Raw genomic sequence first — 20,282 nt, 5'->3', positions numbered from 1 at the left:
GGTGTAACTTGGTGTACCTATTTCTACTGGTCATGTCATCGAGTCAAGTGCTGACTTGGAGTCAAAATTGGGACCAGTCATTGGTTGGGAGCAATGGGACATCTGCAAAAGGGATGTTTAGTGCAGCTATCAAGTTGAAAGCTAGCAGTTACAGTATTAACATTTTATAACCTGTTACCTTGGTCTTGAATATTATTAATGGAATGAACATGGTTTCTGCCATTTTTATGGTCATTTTTTTTTACCTCTTCTTTTGTGGCAAACTAGTAATGGAGTGGGCTCATTGGAGGGTGAAAGAAGGTATCTTTTGTAATTAACTGATTTAAGCCTTGTGTAACAGAGATGACTGTTAAGCTGTGAATGCTAAGTTACGAAATTTGGGCATGTGCTATGGTACTAAGGTTTATCCAATTTATTGTAAATCTATTGTGTGATATGTGTAGTGTGGTGTATTTTCCAGTTGTTTAATGATTCAAAAGCTGTATATTTTAATTATATAAAACTCTAAGTAGCCAATTATGACCAACTGTCACCAACATGATTATCACTATTGTTTTCATCAGCAGTGATTTTTGAATTATTTGCCACAATTATTCATCGGTTTTAGTGACAAAAATATTTTTAATGCACTGCCATCTACACCAAACACTGCTTTCGCATTTTCTCACCTGTACAAATCTTTACATCCAAGTAAAACTGGTCTTCCGCCTTCCTCCTGCTTTAATTCAGTGCATCTCTTATCAGAAAAATAAAAAATTGACACCAAAACTTAAAGAAATTACATCAACAGGGCATTGCCTTCACTTTTACATTGTCCTACATTCCTGCTAATTAAAATTTCTTTGCAGGAAATGTGTTTAGTATAAGTCCTTCACTACATGCATTGTAGGGGGGGCGTGGTATGAAAAGGGGAAAAAACCCCAAAGAAAATGCTTGGACACTGCTAGCATGGGCGCCCACACAAAGGCAAAGCAGGAGATGAAGCATCGCTGAATATGTTTCCAAAACAACTTCATTCTAAGCAAAGACTAGAAAATATGGTGAAGCATATCTTCCCTTTGGCTTCACCTGCACAAGTGCCAAGATAGGTCTCCCTTGCATAATTGGTTTTCCCTTTGTTGGAAGCACGCGTTGGGCTCTTCAAATCACGGACAAACAGTATCCCACATTCTTAATTTTTAGTTCACAAACACTTCTTTAATGACTAACTACTGACATTTTGGGGATGTTAGCTCTTTATACAGTAAGGTTACAGTGGGATACAAATAATATCAGGCTGATCCTGCCACGATTTGTTCCCTCAGTTCAAATCACGGACTAACAGTATCCTACAGTTGTTTATGTTTTTAAACCCATTTTGCACAGAGAGGCATTTTTTGACAAATGTATTGATAGCAATGTTGAATATTATTATCCATCCATCCATCCATCCATCCATCTTCATCCGCTTTATCCGAGGCCGGGTCGTGGGGGCAGCAGCCTAAGCAGAGAGGCCCAGACCTCCCTCTCCCCAGCCACCTCCTCCAGCTTATCCGGGGGAACACCAAGGCGTTCCCAGGCCAGCCGAGAGATATAATCTGTCCAGCGTGTCCTGGGTCTGCATGCCCGGAACACCTCACCCAGGAGGCGCCCAGGAGGCATCCTTGTCAGATGCCCGAACCACCTCAGGCTGGCTCCTTTCGATGTGGAGCAGCAGCAGCTCTACTCTGAGCCCCTCCCAGATGGCCAAACTTCTCACCCTATCTCTAAGGGAGAAGCCAGCCACCCTTCGGAGGAAGCTCATTTCTGCCCCTTGTATCTGCGATCTCGTTCTTTCGGTCACTACCCACAGCTCGTGGCCATAGGTGAGGGTAGGGACGTAGATCGACCGGTAAATTGAGAGCTTCGCTTTTACACTCAGCTCCCTCTTCACCACGACGGACCGGTGCAGCGTCCGCATTACTGAGGCTGCAGCCCCAATCCGTCTGTCGATCTCCGGCTCCCTTCTCCCATCACTCGCGAACAAGACCCCGAGATACTTGAACTCCTCCACTTGGGGCAGGAACTCATCCCCGACCCGGAGTGGGCACTCCACCCATTTCCGGCTGAGAACCATGGCCTCAGATTTGGCGGTGCTGATCCTCATTCCCGCTGCTTGACACTCGGCTGCGAACCGTTCCAGTGCGAGCTGGAGGCCCCCATCCGATGAAGCCAACAGAACCACATCATCCGCAAAAAGCAGATTCTGAGGCCACCAAAGTGAAAGCCCTCCGCCACTTGGCTGCGCCTAGAAATCCTGTCCATAAAAATCATGAACAGAACCGGAGACAAAGGGCAGCCCTGGCGGAGCCCATCACCCACCGGAAACAAGTCCGACTTATTGCCGGCAATGCGAACCAAGCTCTTGCAACGGTTGTATAGGGATCAAATGGCCCATAGCAATGGGCCAGACACCCCATACTCCCGCAACACCTCCCACAGGACAGCCCGAAGGACACGGTCGAATGCCTTCTCCAAGTCCACAAAACTGTTGTAAACACGCAGTTCTTTGAATCTTTGGGCTGAAGGAAGGACACTACTCGGTGTATATATGCTCAATCAACAATCATTTATTTCGGTACAAATCACAATAAGAGCATTACAACGTCCGGACGGGAGAGATGCCTGCAGAGGTTCGACAGCATGTCTCAAAATGGTGGCAACTTTCACAGACTTTTATAGCTAATCCTGGCCCCCCTCTTTGTCATAAAAGCTGCATCTTCACATGTTTTTCTAATTCTTAGTGAGCCTGGCTCCTGACCTTGCCTCCCTGTCTTTCTGTGTGAAACTAGAAGGGGGGTGAAGAATGTGGTTTTATCTCTTCTGCCCAGACACCTAGTCTCCCTCTTATGGCCTTCTTCACATGATTCAGCAGTAAAACATTCTCAAGAAGACAGTGTCAGACATTCACAGCTGATCAAGGATACAGAGTAATGCACATTTTGTCTAATGAACTACAAATGATTATGTTTCTTTTATTCAAGAGTATAATAGAGACTAAACTACATACATAGCACACCATTAGAACTAAAGGATAATATATGGCCTGCAGCTGTTAAGCTAATCTACTACCTTGACTACTGGTCATAAAATGGCATATGTTTAGCTACTTGTCATTAACAACACCCCCTTTGATCTCTTTTCTCAAAGAGATCACTTACAAGACGCATTCCAGGGTCACAAGGTCCACGTCTCTCCATTCCTCAGGATCATCCTTTAACAGAGGCATCATAACCCCCCGGCCCTCCGGCCCTGAGGTTACGGCCCTGTCAATAAGACGAACTACCAGAGCTCTGAGGCATGGGATCAAACAACAACCACATGTGGTTAAGACAGCAGTAAAAACAGACAGTGAGACCAAGATTGACATAACAAATCCCTTCCATTGCCCAAAAACAGAAGTCATCCATTCCTCCAGCGGATTGTCGATACCTGAATGTTCATGCATATTATGGGCCAGAGTCCGTAGCCCCTCCAGTGCTCGAGTTACAGAGCCATCCGGAGCTGTATTATTGGGAATAAAAGTACAACACATTTGTCCAAACATTTCACAAACCCCTCCTTTTTCAGCCAGAACCATATCCAGCGCCATCCGGTTCTGCACTGCCATCAGAGAGGTTGGACCTACTTGTTCTGCTAGGCCCTGAATTGCATCACGGGTCAAATTTGACAGTCGGAGAACGTTATAGTGCACATAGTTAATTCTATCTACGTTTTTGTTGGGGGTGACGGGAAACAAGGCAGAAAGTACTGGAATGTTTTCAAAACCGGCTGCTATCTGATCTACTAATTTAAACTCATTTGGAACGCCACGCGGAACACCGATAGAATCTATATACGTGGGTGAATTAACAGTTAAATCAAACGACCAAGATGATCCTTTAGGCCACCCTTGACGTCTGCGCCTAGGTGGTCGTCGCGCATATCCCTCTACCCTCTCAGAATTATCCTTACCCCCTATTATCAGCAGAGGCGCTCCTAGTCTGACCATGGCACAAACACCAACCGCTTCATTTGGTATTCGCACATGCAGACTCCCACCTCCACAATAATAGTACAAACCGGCTCGAGCCCAAGTACCCACGACCGTGGCGCTCGCACGCGCTGCCTCTCCTCTTCCTGGAAATGTGGCCTCACACCAATCAGCCGGGATCTCGCCAGCGTCATACTCCTGCTCTCCAGGATCATCTGCAGTAAAATTGAAACAAGTATAATTAGCTTTCCTAGGTGTGAACGGTCCGGGAATGGTGTTATTATCTATTGGGGGAAATAAAGCAGATAATGGAGCACATTTTCCTGTAGTTACTGCTCTCCGAGTAAGTCGGAGCATGCAATCAAAACCCCAGGGGTCCTCTGGATACAGAGGTGCCGGTTCAATAAATAAACGTGGGCGTGCTGTAGCGCATGCCACACAATCAGACACCTTTTGCTCTTTTGTAGTTTCAATCAGCCAGTCCAACCACAGGTTGCTGTCCACATAGCCTGTGGGACGAGACATCAGCTGTCGGGGTTTCCACTTTGTGTAGTCCATTTTTGTTACCTTAGACCCGGAGGGTGGGGCTTTGGTTGATGCGGTGTCGCTGCTAGATAAATTACAGCTTAATGTGGCGTTGTGGCTGGGCAATTTACAGGATGGATCTTTAAAGTTTATCTTTATTATGCCTCTCGGATCTTTCCCAAATACATCTACTCCTAACACTAAATAAAACACTTTATCTTCTTTCCGGTACCGCTGCGGTGTAACCTGCCACCCACCAATTGACATTGTAAGTGGATTTTGTGTGTTACTGAAATCACGCTGAATTGCAAACCCCTCCCAACGGCCCCGTGCATCCCATCCTGGGAGGGTGTAGCCGGTCACCATGTCCCACTCCTCACACGGGGTGTACCCCGTGGCGGTGGGTTTACCTACAAGACAAGCATTTGTGAATCTTATGTCATGACATGTCCATACTTCGTACCCGCGCCAACTGGTCTGATCCTTTCCACAGTCTATCACGGAACACAGATCAAAAGTGAAGGCTGTGGTGGATCCTCTAACGTAATCCACCTCTATGCCTCCATAATACTCTAAACAAGGATCTGGTTTCTCACCTACATCACGCTCAGAGGTGGTCGCCTCAGGGTCCGCGAGAGGAAGAGGAGGTGGATGAGTTCTGTAACTGGGCAACTCACACAACAGAAAAACAGTAGTTAGCACACCAATAGTGATCATAGCTAACACTCCCATCAATTTCCAATTCTCCAGAAGCTTCATTTTTGCATTAGACTTTTCCTCCCCCATTTTGATGCCCCCTTATACCTTTCAAATGTACTTAGACTAGAACCTCTGTCTAAGGAGCTTTTAACCTTTATTTTTATTGCTGCAGCTACCAGTGTCTTCCAGTTGGGTGATTCTCGACTTCTTTCTTCAACCTCAGGGGTAGACTACCCTTTGGTCGTTACACAGATCAGGGTATTATTCTGGCCCTTCTATACTAAGATCTGTGTTTTTTGGGGTCACAGCCGTGTCCCCCTTTTTCGCCAAGAGCCTCTCCGATCGCCTAGGCTCCTCCGCCGCTGCACACTGGCTCCAGTGGTACCAGGTGTCGCCTTTACCCCTCAGCTGGACCGCGTGAGAGGTTCAAGTGGTCACCTCGAAAGGTCCTGTCCACCTGGGCTCGTCCCACTTTCGCTTATACACCTTCAGCCACACCCACTTCGCCTCTGGCGTGGTCACCTCCTTTCCTGTTGGATCTCCCACCTGCGTAGTGAAACTAGAGACAAGAGCTTTTAGTGCTTTAAACTGTTTCACATGTTCAGACACTTTTACTTCCTCTCTTAATTCTCTTACACCTGCTGCAGGGCCTGGAAATTGTCTTCCTGTCAGCAGCTCATATGGAGTGAACCCAGTGCGCTGATTAACGGCGCACCTTACACTCATTAAAGCTATGGGAAGAGCATCAACCCAATTCATGTTAGTCTGTGCACAGATTTTTGCCAATTTGTTTTTAAGATTTTGGTTCATTCTTTCCACTTTTCCCTGAGACTGTGGATGGTAAACTGTACCATATCTATGTTGCAACCCCAACATACATTCCACCTCAGCGAGATCTCGATTTTTAAAGTGAGTGCCATTATCTGATCTTACCTTCTCTGGGAATCCATGCCAAGGGACATAATAATTCACCAGACATTTGATCACTGTTTTGCTATCCTCTCTGCGGGTAGGCCACGCCTCTGGCCAACCAGTCAGTCCATCCACACACACCAACAGATATCTACACCCTCGAACAGCGGTTATCATGTCAGTGTAATCAATCACAATTTCCTGGCCTGGTCTTTCTGGCAAAGGAAACTTACCCATTTCTGGTTTCACGGTGGGCTTCGGATTGTGTTGTCCACAAATCAGGCAGGCTCAGAAGAGATAAACACACCATTTACTACTCCATTTGTTTCAGAAACATCAACTGAGAAATCAGAGTTATAATCGGGGATTGCCAAATCTGCTGCACGAGATAGGGCCTGCTTTAATTCAATGAACCGCATTTCAGCTTCAGTGGTCCAGTTGAGATTAGCGGTGAGATCTCTCATGCCGTGTTCCCTTACCAAATCCCTGAGAGGTTTGGTTTTGCCCACATAGTCAGGAATGTAGTGTCTGCTGTAACCTGTGAGCCCAAGAAATGACAACATTTCTTTAACTGTACGTGGCTGGGGGTGTGACATAATTGTTTCCCTCTGGGACGCCAACATGCCCACCGTCTGCATCGCCACCACACGACCTAGAAATGTAACTTCAGTTCTGACAAGTTGGAGTTTTTCTCTACTTACTTTAAAGCCTGTTTTAGCCAGCTGGCGAAGCACCGTCAGTGTCGCTTGAAAACAAGCATCAGCTGTTTTAGCGGCAATCAGCAAATCGTCCACATATTGGATCAGTGTGCATCCTTCAGGTAAAACACATGGAGAAAGAGCATTTTTTAGTACCTGATTGAAAATGCCAGGTGAAAGGGCAAAACCCTGCGGCAGCCGTGTGTAACGCAGCTGCTGGCCCCTGTAAGTGAATGAAAAAATATCTCTTAAAGATGGATGCAGAGGGAGACAAAAGAAAGCATTTGCCAAATCTATGCATGTGAACCACCGCTGATCTGGAGATAAATTAGTCAGAGCTGTGTAGGGGTTTGGTACAGGTACTGTTTGTGTCTTAAGGACAGCGTTTATTGCCCTAAGGTCATGTGCCATGCGATACTTGCCCGTGCCTGACTTTTCAACTGGGAGGATCGGAGTGTTCCATGCAGAGGAAGACGACTCCAGCACACCCACCTGCAGGAGCCCTGAAATTGTTTCTGCAATCCCATTATCTGCCTCTGGACTGTGTCTGTATTGTGAACGCCAAATAGGGGTGTCATCCTTTAACTCAAATGTGATGGGTGAACAAAATGTTAAACCCACATCAGTTGGACCTTTAGACCACAGAGTGTCTGGGAGTTCTGTTAAGCCTTTAACAGCTTCCTCGTGATCAGATTTCTCCCTGCCATGTGTGCGCTTTAAAAATTTGTGCTCTAACACACTCTGATCAGTAGCTGTCACAGAAATTCGATATGTTTTACAACTGGGTGAGTATGAGACATCAGTGAGTTGTGTTTGTTGCCAATCTGTGGCCCTTGTGGCTGTTCTCACCATGGGGCCTAAATCTTTTGCTTGATGACCCTCGTGTACTGCCAAAGACACATGGGGAACCGCTTCGTCCCCCATTCTATACCAACACATTTTATCTTCAGGGAGTGGAACAAACGCTGCCACTCCAGCTGTGCCAACATAAATGTCCTGAGAGTTAAGCTCCCAAGTTGTCTCATCTAAACACTCGTTAAACAATTCCTCAAAGCACTCAGTGCGTTCGCGATCATAAAACAAGGTCACGTGGTAGGGGTCACGCAAGGGAGAGTAAACAGACATGGACATTATCCAGGGACGCCAGAGTTGGTACTGTGCCAGAATTCCATCTGATGTGGTCAGTCGCGCCCAGTAAATCTGCGCTGTACGTTCACAATCCTCAGATAACAGCCACTGTCCTCTCATTCCTGATTGCAAACAGGACAGCTGTGTGCCATCTCTCAAAGTCACTGTCAATCCATCAGCTCCACACATGATAGTAGCTCCCAGCTTAATGAGCAGGTCCCTGCCCAACAGATTAACTGGAACTTGTGATGAAATCATGTATGAATGGGTTAAGGACTGGCGTCCTAACTCCGTCTTTAGAGGGACAGTCACTGGCAAAGTCATGGTTACCCCAGAGAAGCCGATAACACTGATTTTTGTGTCTGTGAGTGGGATGTCGTCAGGAGCCGTACGAATGGTGGAATACGTTGCTCCTGTGTCCACTAAAAAGGGCAGGTTACGTCCATGAACCCTTAGTGGCAACAGGGGGTCTGCCCCTCCCCCTATTTCCAGGCCTCTCTGTGGGGTGTGTCAGTATTGTCCCTGCTGCCAGTATTCCACTGAATACTGGCCTGGTGGAGCCATCTGTGAGTTGGGGGCCGACCATTGTCCACGCCCCCTTCTTGGCAAACGTGGCATGTTGTTACCGTTGTTACCGAACTGCTGAGGTGGTTCTGGGCACTCTCGAACCCAATGTCCAGTCTGACCACAGTTGAAGCACACAGTCCCTGGCACGTACGGACCTCTATGCGCACCCCTTTGTCTGCCCATGCCGCCGCCTCCTCCCCGTTGACCACCACGTGAGCCCCAATTTCCTCTACCGATCCCACGGCCACCCCAATTTGTGCCTCGCGCGGGTCCCGGTGTGTCTACTGGCAATGCATTAGGATCAACATCAGTCCCCATTTGCTGGAAACCTTGAGCTACCATTACTTTTGCTATTTTTTCATCCTTTTTCTTGTCATTTGCTTTTCCCCTCATCTCACCCAGCTGTAATTTCAACAATTGCTCTTTCATGCTATCTGTCTCCTCAGTTTTAGCCATAACCTCATCATGAGCTGTCTGCAGGCGATGCACCAGATGTTTCTCCCACACATGAGACTCTGCTCCCTCCATGTCGGGATTATCAGTCATGGCCACTCTGACCTTTTCGGGCACACCTTTTAACACAGCGTCTCTAAACCACAATTGTTGCATCCCCTCTCTACCAGGATGCTGGCCAGTGTTAAGGGCCCATGTGGCTTTAGCCTGTTCTATGTACTCCCTTGGAGTTTGATCAGGCTTCCACAACAACTTCAAAATCTTAGCAGCATTTGGAGTGGAATATTTTTCACGTAATGCATGAGATATTTCATTCACAACACGGCAAAACGGGATGCTATCAGCCATCAATGCTGTACCTGCTATTTTTTCTATGTCATCCAGTGCTGTGCCTTTAACACATCTGGCCACCACAGCTCTGAAATCACCTAGGGCCAGTTGAACACCTGTTGTTGCTCTATCAAATTCTCTCAACCACCCTGCACCTCCGTCTGTAATAGGAGGTAATAACTCAATCAATGCAGTTACATCTCCCACCCCATATGGCTTGTATTTCATGTGACCCCCAGCGGTCACCACCAGGGGAAATGATCCCGGCAGAGACAAAGTGTCCCTGTCATCCTGGCTCCGACGTGTCATGGGGTGTGGTTTGTTTGGAAGTTTAGGTTTAAGTACTCTGCCTCTTCCTGCTTTTTCTCTGGCTGCTCTATTGTAAAAGGCCTCTTCTAGCTCCGGCACTGCATCTAATTTCTGCTTTTCCCAGACACTTACTGGTGTATTATCATCCAGTGTGCCTGATAACCAGCCCTCGTATGCGTCCCCATTGGGCCCGCACACCTCACCTTTCTCAACCTGTGGTGCAACAACTACTCCACTACATGCCTCATCCTCAGAAATTTGATGACGCTGCTCTAGAGTTATTATAGCTGTTTCAAGCAGCCGCACAGCCCGCTCTTCTTCAGACTCTGCCTGCTGGGGAGACTGTTTCATGGGCGGTGACTGCACTCCGCCACAAGCTCCCTCTTCATTAACAAAAGTGGAGCTTTGTTTTATTGTTTCACCCCTCGGGGTCCACGTAGGTCGTTTGGGCTCTTTAGATATATCACAATCTACATAGCCTCCTGTTACTTCTAAAACTTGGCCATTTTCACTAGAGAGACAGCCCTGCTCCACCCTCAGCACAGGGTAGAGGGGGGCGGGGGCCTGATAGGGAGGGGGAAAGCCAGTGAGCGATGACTTCACCGGAGAAGCCGGCAGCATCAGCTTCTCAGGCTCCTCCCTTCTCTCCCTCATCCAGTGCTCCACCCCCTGGCATGTCACAGCCCACCTTGTTACACGGGCTTTCTCCTCCTGAATTTCCTGCAACTTTTTTCCTAATCTGCGCCTGTTCCAAAAAGCAGCCTCCTCTAACTGTGTACTAATGTCCTGTTCTTCTTCCTGGCGCTTCTGTGCTATTCCCAGAAGTAATTTTGCCAACGACCTTCTTATTTCTCCTCTCACTCCTTCCTTATCACACAACTTTTTGACTTTGGCTGCCACAGCTGCAGCCTTTGATTTTTTCTCACCCACGCTGCCAGGTCGCATGACCCTCAGCGCCCGCAACAACTCCTTCACCTGCTCATCAACAGTTTTCCACTCACCCTGCATTTCTCCTCTTTCTATGTCAGATTTAGGACCCGACATATTCACACCACCACACACTTCTCGCCCTTTCACTCCTTTTTTTTAATATTTTTAATACTTTAAATGTTTACACCACAGAGTAATACACCCAATTATGCCCGTCTATCTCTATGTGGCTCCGAATTCCCTCTTTATTCTAATTTCACACTCGTCAGGGGACAGGCACACAACAATTTCAACCACTGAAACGAGGAATTCAACCTTTTTATATTTCTTTACTAAATCTAGACTCAACGTTTGTTCGCAAAATGTGTCTTGTTCTAGTCCGGAAATAAATGTGAACCCGTGATTACACGGTCGTTCCAGTGTTATTTCCGTGGCTATGCGGGGGCCCTCACCTCCCCAAGTCACCACCTCGGCACCCGGACGCCGCCGGTCCTGGCCAAGCGTCCCCGGACAGGAGGGTCGCCACTCCTAGGGCAAATGTTCCACAGGTACACTAGGCATCAACCTTTGATCCTAAAATGTGTATTTGCTCTAATGTCCTCCTAATCAAACACATTAACCGTCACTGTCACTGTGTTCACGCTTCACACTCCACACAAAACACACTCAGAGCGCGCCTCAGTCACACTCTCCCTCAGTGCGCGCTTCACCCACCAGACAGCACCCAGAGCACGCCTCGCAGCTTCACACACACTCTCTCACCCAGAGCGCGCTTTGACACTCACACACAACACTTTTCCTCAGCGGGAATTTTACACAGAAACCTCTGAGCTCAACTATTAGATCTTCTTAAAGCACACTGCACCATAGACCAAAATACCCTTTTCTCTGCGCTTATGACCGCCACAACGGAGCAAAGTCGCATCATAAAAGTGATGCTTGCATCCCCGAAGTTATACCAGACATCATAAACCAGGTTTTGCTCTATGTACTTCTTTGGCAAGTAAAATTTTACTTTGTTTTATGACCGCAGCCCTTAAAAAAAAAAAAACTCGACTGACGCCACAAACCACCGTCAAACCTCTGTTCAATGTACTAAAATTAGCACCAACCACTACTGCACTTCACGGCCGCATATCACCGGAACACGCCGTATCATAAACCAAACCTACGGACGTGTTTCGCTCTCGCGTTGCCAGTGTTTAACCGCACCGTGAAGCCAGCATCTGCTTTTCCTTAAATCAACTTCTATTTCACAGCCGGCAAGAGCCAGGACGTAACCGACATCATAAACAAACTTCAAACCTCGACTTCAATGTACTGAACTAATGGCCGCGTCTTCAGAATAAATTCTAACGTATTATTGCTACAGAAGCCAGTATTAGACAAAATTAAATGTGGAAGGTAAAGTGGCTGCACTCTAGTCCAACGTAGTATGTTATTAGTATCTCGGTAGAGGCAGATTACTGCAATCTAGACCAACGTAGTATGTTATTAGTATCTCGGTAGAAGCAGTTTATTTAACACCCTGGAATTCAGCCTCAACTTATGTTGTTAGTATCTTGCGCCAAAAACCAGACACCGACAAATTTACTGTGAAAATACATGTGACCCAGCGAACAGATTAATTTGGAAAGCCCAATATGCACATTTGGTATAATACAACAGGTTGTGCTTACCTTTTTGTTGTTAGACCGGTCTTCCGTTCGCCTTGCCCCACGATCTCACCAAAGGCCAAATCTGCACCTCCTCAGCACACCAAAGATCCGGGTCACACGGCACCAAGTTGTTGAAAACACGCAGTTCTTTGAATCTTTGGGCTGAAGGAAGGACACTACTCGGTGTATATATGCTCAATCAACAATCATTTATTTCGGTACAAATCACAATAAGAGCATTACAACGTCCGGACGGGAGAGATGCCTGCAGAGGTTCGACAGCATGTCTCAAAATGGTGGCAACTTTCACAGACTTTTATAGCTAATCCTGGCCCCCCTCTTTGTCATAAAAGCTGCATCTTCACATGTTTTTCTAATTCTTAGTGAGCCTGGCTCCTGACCTTGCCTCCCTGTCTTTCTGTGTGAAACTAGAAGGGGGGTGAAGAATGTGGTTTTATCTCTTCTGCCCAGACACCTAGTCTCCCTCTTATGGCCTTCTTCACATGATTCAGCAGTAAAACATTCTCAAGAAGACAGTGTCAGACATTCACAGCTGATCAAGGATACAGAGTAATGCACATTTTGTCTAATGAACTACAAATGATTATGTTTCTTTTATTCAAGAGTATAATAGAGACTAAACTACATACATAGCACACCATTAGAACTAAAGGATAATATATGGCCTGCAGCTGTTAAGCTAATCTACTACCTTGACTACTGGTCATAAAATGGCATATGTTTAGCTACTTGTCATTAACAACAAAACACATGTAGACTGGTTGGGCAAACTCCCATGCACCCTCAGGTATCCTTGAGAGGATAAAGAGCTGGTCCAGTGTTCCGCGACCAGGACGAAAACCGCATTGTTCCTCCTGTATCCGAAGTTCGACGAGTGGACGGACTCTCCTTTCCAGCACCCTGGCATAGACTTTCCCAGGGAGGTTGAGGAGTGTGATCCCCCTGTAGTTGGAACACACCCTCCGGTCTCCCTTCTTAAAGATGGGGACCACCACCCCGGTCTGCCAGTCCAGGGGTACTGCCCCTGATATCCATGCAACATTGCAGAGGCGTCCACAACGTCCTACAACGCCCAGAGCCTTCAGGAACTCGGGGCGGACCTCATCAACACCAGGGGCTCTGCCACCAAGGAGTTGTTTAACTGCCTCAGTGACCTCGCCCCTGGAAATTGGCGGGTCATTCCCCTCATCCCCAGACTCTGCTTCCTCCCCAGAAGACGTGTCAGTAAGTGCACCCGGTCTGTCCAGCGTCCTCCCCCGCCACCTGATCCAACTCATCACCAGGTGGTGATCAGTTGACAGCTCAGCCCCTCTCTTTACCCAAGTGTCCAGAACATATGGTCGCAGGTCTGGTGATACGATTACAAAATCGATCATCGACCTGCAGCCTAGAGCGTCCTGGTGCCACGTGCACTTATGGACACTCTTATGTTCGAACAAGGTGTTCGTTATGGCCAAACTGTGATTTGCACAGAAGTCCATTAACAAAACACTGCTCGGGTTCAGCACGGTGGCACGGTGGTTAGCACTGTTGCCGCACAGCAAGAAGGTCCTGAGTTCAGTTCCAACATCAGGCCGGGGTCTTTCTGTGTGGAGTTTGCATGTTCTCCCCGTGTCTGCGTGGGTTCCCTCCGGGTACTCCGGCTTCCTCCCACCGTCCAAAGACATGCAGCTTGTGGGGATAGGTTAATTGGATAACCCAAATTGTCACTAGGTGTGAATGTGCAAATGAATGTGAGTGCGAATGGTTGTTTGTCCCTGTGTGTTAGCCTTGCGACAGACTGGCGACCTGTCCAGGGTGTACCCCGCCTCTCGCCCTATGACAGCTGGGATAGGCTCCAGCGCCCCCTGCGACCCTGAAAAGGATAAGCGGAAGTGAATGGATGGATGGATGGATGCTCGGGTTCAGACCAGGGAGGCCATTCCTCCCAATCACGCTGTCGTTACCCACGTGAGCATTGAAGTCTCCCAGGAGGACAACAGAGTCTCCAGGTGGAGCACCTTCCAGCAATTGATTAAAGCAAAAATGAAAGCTTTCACGTAATGTCAAAATTGAAAAGCTTCGATTTTTGAGTTCATATATTTGTTTATCTGACTCAGAGGAGTCAGTGCCTTACCAATCATGAACCTCACTGCACGTCACTGATGTGAGTTATGAAACACTGCTTAATCACTTATCTGGATTATGTGTTAATATTTTTGACTTTGTTTTGTAAAGAGGTTGAAAGGAACCAAAATAGGAAACTTCCCTCATATTGAGTTCTTATCTCCACCAGAATCCCAGCGTTGATGTTTGACGGGAATGCATTCTGAAAGCTGTCTGTGTCTACTTAAATGAAAAGCCAGATAACCTGTTCAAGGAATTCTTGGTAAGTTAAAAACGGAACGATCAGTTATTTTCCTTTTTTTAAATTTGGGATTGGAAATGGAAGGTGGACTTACTTGTCCATATGTATATGTAATTAACTTATCTTTTTCTTTTATTTTTATTTATGTGGATCTTGGAGCAAGCAGAGAAACAGAGAAGCTGACTTTGGGAGTCTATGTTGTCAGACATGAAGGAGCAAGCTCTGCAGATACACCTTAGGACATTGGTGTCATCGTAGAAGGATGCACTGTGCAGCAAGCTCTTAGTGATGTGGCAAAGGGTTGTGCCCTCCTGCTTGGACTAATCTACACTCTAAATCTGAGCATTTGAATTTCTTCAGAAGGTACTGATGGAGTTAGATGGGAACAACCTATCCATGAAGGTGCAGGTTCTGAAAAACAAACTGCTTGAGTTTGAGCAGCCTGCACTCTATAGTTCTATAGAGGACACTGAACTTCTGCAAGGCCTTTCACTTTTCTGCGTTCTTTGTTCTTGGACCTTTACCAACATCCAACTACACTGAAAAAGACTGCTCCTAACTTTGGACTTCAGTTTACGTTTTGAAGCAAAGGTTATTTTTCTAAATATGGACAAAAATGACACTAAAGTAATTTCTCCCTGCTGTTTGCAGGGCTGTATTGTGGGCTTTTCATTGTAGCCCAATCAAGTTTACATTAAGTCATGTTAATGTTAAAAGGGCGATTGTGGCTCAAGAGTTGGGAGTTCGCCTTGTAATCGGAAGGTTGCCGGTTCGAGCCCCGGCTTGGACAGTCTCGGTCGTTGTGTCTTTGGGCAAGACACTTCACCCGTAGCCTACTGGTGGTGGTCAGAGGGCCCGGTGGCGCCAGTGTCCGGCAGCCTCGCCTCTGTCAGTGCGCCCCAGGGCAGCTGTGGCTACATTGTAGCTGCCATCACCTGTGTGTGGATGACTGGATATGTAAAGCGCTTTGGGGTCCTTAGGGACCATTTACCATTTAAAAATGTTGGAATCACAACACTTTCCAGTTTTAATCATTTCAGTTTAACATGACATTCTTTATCTTGTCTTCCTGCGCTTAAAATGCACTTGAATACATGTAAAGATTGTTTAGGAAAAAAGATCTAGAAGCATTTGAATTGCTCAAAGTGTGCTTCAACAAGTTTTACACAAAGTGTTATTAAAGTTAGGTTAACTGAATAAACTTGTGTTCGATTTTTTAAATTTACAAACTTAAATAGAGTAAGTTGCAATTCTGTTAAAGTGATTTAATCCTATAGTTTCAGTAGAGCGTGTTTTGGGTGAGTAGATTTATCAGATTTACTTAAAATTTGTTGTTCAAATTAAATATATCATACATTTTATATTTCACTAACCCAGTTGTGTGGAACCGGTTGACATAACTGGGTGGAGTAAATACAACATTTTATTTCTTAGAGTGTATAGAAAAACATATTATAGCTCCCATATCAACAGCCATAAAAGAGGGGTGGCCATTCTTATGGCGAACAATATGTCATTCGAACTCTTTAAAGAAATAAAAGATAAAGAAGGACGGTACATTGTTGTAAAGGGCAAAACCTTAAATAGTGTCTTGACTTTTGTCTGTATATATGCACCACCAAATAGTCCCAAATCATTCTTTAAAGATCTTTTTGACCTAATCTCAGTGGAGGCAGAGGGAATTTGTATTTGTGCAGGGGACTTCAACGTAATATTGAATTATAATTTGGACACGACTAGTCAAACTAGATGCAAAACACATATAAGCAGACACTTAAACTTGACACTTGAGGAAACGGGACTGGTGGATGTCTGGAGATTACTGCACCCTTCACAAAGGGACTACACACATTACTCAATTCCACACTCAGTGCACACCCAGACTGATTATTTTCAAATGCAAAAGGAAGAATGTCACAGAGTGTTAGACTGTAGAATCGGGGTAGCGGATGTCTCAGGGCATAATGCGATTTTTTAAACAATTCAGTTGGACTCACTTCCAAAGAACACGGTTTGGCACCTTAATGTTGGGCTTCTGAATAATTTTAAAAGAAATTTTTTTTTTTTTAAAAGAGCTGGAACAAATCTTCAGGACTAAAAAGGACACCATAACACAGAAACAAATTTTAGAGGTTAAAATACAAATAGAAAATTTGTTGAATCAGGAAGCAGAAAGAAAGGCAAGATATTTGAAACTAAATTATTATGAGATAGGCCCTAAATCTGCCAAATTATTAGCTCGCAGACTGCGAAAACAACAGATAGATACAGCAATACACAAAATTAGAAACCCTATAACTCAAAAGTTGGAAACTAAACCGGAAGAAATAGAAAACATTTTCAACAATTACTACCAAAATCTCTATCTGCAAGAAGGAAATGTAGATGTACAATCAATGAAAAACATTTTGTACTCCCTAGATCTACCTACCATCGGGAAAAACCAAAACGAAGTACTTACTAAGGAAATCACAGTAGAAGAACTGAATAAGGCAATCAGTAGACTGAAAGCCAACAAAACCCCAGGCAGTGACGGGTTCCCCGCAGAATGGTAAAGGTATTTCGGGAGAAGCTTAACCCTATATCCTGCTAAGAACTCTGAATTGGACATTAAAGAATGGCCAGATACCCCCGTTGTGGAATGATGCTATCGTATCTTTGATCCCCAAGGAAGGAAAGGAAGGATGTAATATTGTATCTGAGGGACTTGAACACCTCCCTTCCTAAGCTTCTGGAAGTAATAGCAGAATTTCATGAATGCTCGGGATATAAACTAAACATCGCAAAAACACAAATGATTCACTTCAATTATGTACCGAGCAAAGAAATTAAAGAAGGCTTTAATATCAATTGGAAAACTAAAAATATCAAATATTTGGGTGTCTTCATAACAAGAAGCCCAGCTTCATTGTACATCCATCCATCCATCCATCCATCCATCTTCATCCGCTTTATCCGAGGCCGGGTCGTGGGGGCAGCAGCCTAAGCAAAGAGGCCCAGACCTCCCTCTCCCTCCAGCTTGGAGGAGGTGTACAGTTCATTGTACAGTTCAAATTATTTTCCAATCACGGATGATATTAGAAAAGACTTGGAGAGGTGATCAACATACCCATTGGACTTTAGCAGCAGAATAAATGTGATAAAAATGAATATAATGCCAAGGCTGCTGTACATTTTACAGGCACTGCCGGTTGAAATCCCATCTCAACAGTTCGAGGCCTGGGATAAAATGTTGTCGATATTCGTATGGGGAGGCAAAAAAGGCAAGAATACACTTCTCCACCCTGCAGTTGCCAAAGGACAAAGGGGGTGCCCAACCTTAAATTATATTTCCAGGCAGCACAATTACCCTTTATGCCTATGGTGTGATAATTCATACACTGCAAAGTGGAAACAGATTGAGACACAAGATAGCACGGACTATAATGTCCAGACACTGTTAGGAGAAAATACCTTAACTGACATTATTAAGTCAAAACTCGATCCCATATCCCAGTTTTCATTACAAATGTGGTACTCTACTGTCAAACATTTAAAACTGCAAAATGGCCGGAGGAAGTTGAGATGGATAGCCTTGGACAAGAGTTTTAAACCAGGACAATATGACTGCTCTCTGTTTAATTACCAAAAAGGACAAAGTTAGGAGCTTTCAAGAGCTTAAGGACATGTTTGAATTGGAAAACCAGGATTTTTTTCGATATCTACAACTTCAAGATTATTACAATAAAGAGATAGCTGAAGCTGAGATGATTAACCCTCTAATTGAAACATTGTGCGACACCTACCAGCAGAAAACTACTAAACTAGCATCCAAATTATGCTCTAATTTGATGAAGAATCAAAGATTTACCTCTTTATATGTAAAGACAAAATGGGAACAGGAACTAAAACTATCAATTACAGATGAAACATGGTACCAGTTATGGGGTTCACTTCAAACGTCTACAAATCCCCTACAGTGACGGGAATTTAATTGGAAATGTCTTATTAGGTTTTTTATCACTCCTCACATTAGGAGTAAGCAGTTGGGCATACAGCAGCCTTGTTGGCGAAACTGTGGTGAAATGGCAGCTAACCACTCCCATATCTTTTGGTCTTGTTCTAAAATTAACCCATTCTGGAAAACAGTGAATGATACCTTACAAAAAGTCTTTGGTTACAAGGTCCCTGAGGATTGTACTGCTTTATTTTTAGGAAATATTGATGATAGAGTTAAAAGAGAGGACTTATATTTAACTAAGATTCTTCTTACTGCAGCAAGAAAAGCCATTACCAGGCTGTGGCTTAAGCCTGAGGCCCCAACTTTCCTTCACTGGACAAACATAATTCAAAAAGTATACATAATGGAAAAATTAACTTTCGCATTGCGACTGAAACTACAGCTCTTTACTCAGAACTGGAAGAAGTGGTCAATGTTTATCATTTCTGATGCAAGAATTGACTTTACTCTCTGAGAACTGTCTCTTATCTGGAAACCATAACAACAACGACATGTAGTCCTGTGGATTTTTATGGATGTAACTTTTATTGTTATTATTAATATTATTATTATATGTGTGCTTTATCTTTATCTACCTGCATATAATCTGTACGAGGGGTTCAGTGGAAAACCAAATTACTGTCCTTTATGTGTACAAACGTTCTAATCTCTACAAATTTTCAACATGAAGGTTTTGGTTTCACATAGGAATCTTAAATTTTATTTTAGTTTATGATCAAATTCTAACTAAGAAACAAAATGCTAATAAAAAGAGATTTGCAAAAAAAACAAAAACAAAAAAAACATTACCTTGTATGTATGTGTGTGACTGTCCTTTATATTCTTACCTTTGTCCACATGATTGCTGGGAACTGATAAGGAAGCAAAGAAAAGAAAGAGCTGTTATGTAACCAAGCTCTTTTGCCTTTCAAACTTTAAACACTAAAGTTTGTACCTGTAAAAAATGTTTAACCTTTACTATAATCCTCCTTTAGAGTATCAGCCCACAGTTTGAGTTTCATTCTCATCAGTATATCCTCAGTAATAGCAACAGCACCATCGTAGCCAAATGTTTGCACCAACAGATCCACAGTGCCTGTTCTGTCCATCCCATCAACCCGAGACTTTGGAATGTGTGTGAATCCTTTCAAGTAATGTGCTCAAGCACATTACTTGAAAGGTACCAGTGGAAAGTCCTGAGTTGCTCATCGACCATTTCTTCCAAAATCCCAAGAAGCAGCTCTGGAACACGGGCCATAGTTACATGTCGTGTAATTAGTTGCACTGCTTGTGTCCATCCTCTGCTTGAGTTCAAATGCAGAAGCACTTTCAGTTTTGAGTTCATCTAGTCTGCTGTTGTTGTTGTCGTCTCACCCACTTCCTGCTGACCTCACAGTCATGTAATCAGATAGAAACTGCTCTCACTGCACACAGTTAAGAGCCGGGTGTTTACTGTAAGTGCTTTACCCCTGCCCTTTCTGCCTATTTTTCATAGAAGTCAGTACAGTATATGGAAGAACAGGTTCAGCTAGTCCACTGAAGGTGGTTGTATGTGGATTTGGGGGTTTCTTACAGTAATAAAGTAATAATAATGTAAAGTAAAAGACAAGATGCCTTTTTATAAAGTGCTTTGTACAAATAAATGTGACTCACATTATAAATTTATGAAAGACATCAGGTAAGATTTCACTTTATTGTTGTCAGAAAAGTTGAATCTGACCTGATTGTTATAAGC

At 44.6% G+C, this 20,282-nt stretch overlaps 1 protein-coding gene across 7 annotated transcripts; it reads right to left on the bottom strand.

Moving 5' to 3' along the window:
- Positions 1–2,566: 2,566 nt before the first annotated feature.
- On the bottom strand, positions 2,567–20,114 carry LOC309692513 (uncharacterized protein). Of its 7 annotated transcripts, XM_082511097.1 has the most exons (4): positions 19,521–20,114; positions 19,396–19,419; positions 6,829–6,941; positions 2,567–5,774 (listed from the first exon to the last, which is right to left on the bottom strand). In XM_082511097.1, the coding sequence occupies exons 1-4, from the start codon at positions 19,654–19,656 to the stop codon at positions 5,694–5,696; spliced, it is 354 nt and encodes a 117-aa protein (XP_082367223.1). In that variant the 5' UTR covers positions 19,657–20,114; the 3' UTR covers positions 2,567–5,693. The 7 variants fall into 7 exon arrangements, 1 of the variants encoding a protein (XP_082367223.1); XR_014272325.1 differs by having other exon boundaries at positions 2,567–6,665; positions 19,396–20,114; XR_014272326.1 differs by lacking the exons at positions 19,396–19,419; positions 19,521–20,114 and adding an exon at positions 12,222–12,980 and having other exon boundaries at positions 2,567–6,665.
- Positions 20,115–20,282: the final 168 nt, after the last annotated feature.

This window comes from Aulonocara stuartgranti (genome assembly GCF_965226115.1).
Source record: "Aulonocara stuartgranti genome assembly, chromosome: 17".
NCBI classification, from domain to species: Eukaryota; Metazoa; Chordata; class Actinopteri; order Cichliformes; family Cichlidae; genus Aulonocara; species Aulonocara stuartgranti.
This window is presented reverse-complemented; position numbering and strand designations above follow the sequence as displayed.

Excerpts from the sequence above, each read along its gene's own strand:
- LOC309692513 (XM_082511097.1), bottom strand. The coding sequence starts at position 19,656 with ATGGACAGAACAGGCACTGTGGATCTGTTGGTGCAAACATTTGGCTAC. Across the intron at positions 19,420-19,520 it reads AAAGGAGGATTATAGTAAAG|TTCCCAGCAATCATGTGGAC; the intron begins GTTAAACATTTT and ends CTTCCTTATCAG. Across the intron at positions 6,942-19,395 it reads CAGCAATCATGTGGACAAAG|GATGCACACTGATCCAATAT; the intron begins GTAAGAATATAA and ends TTTTACCTGAAG.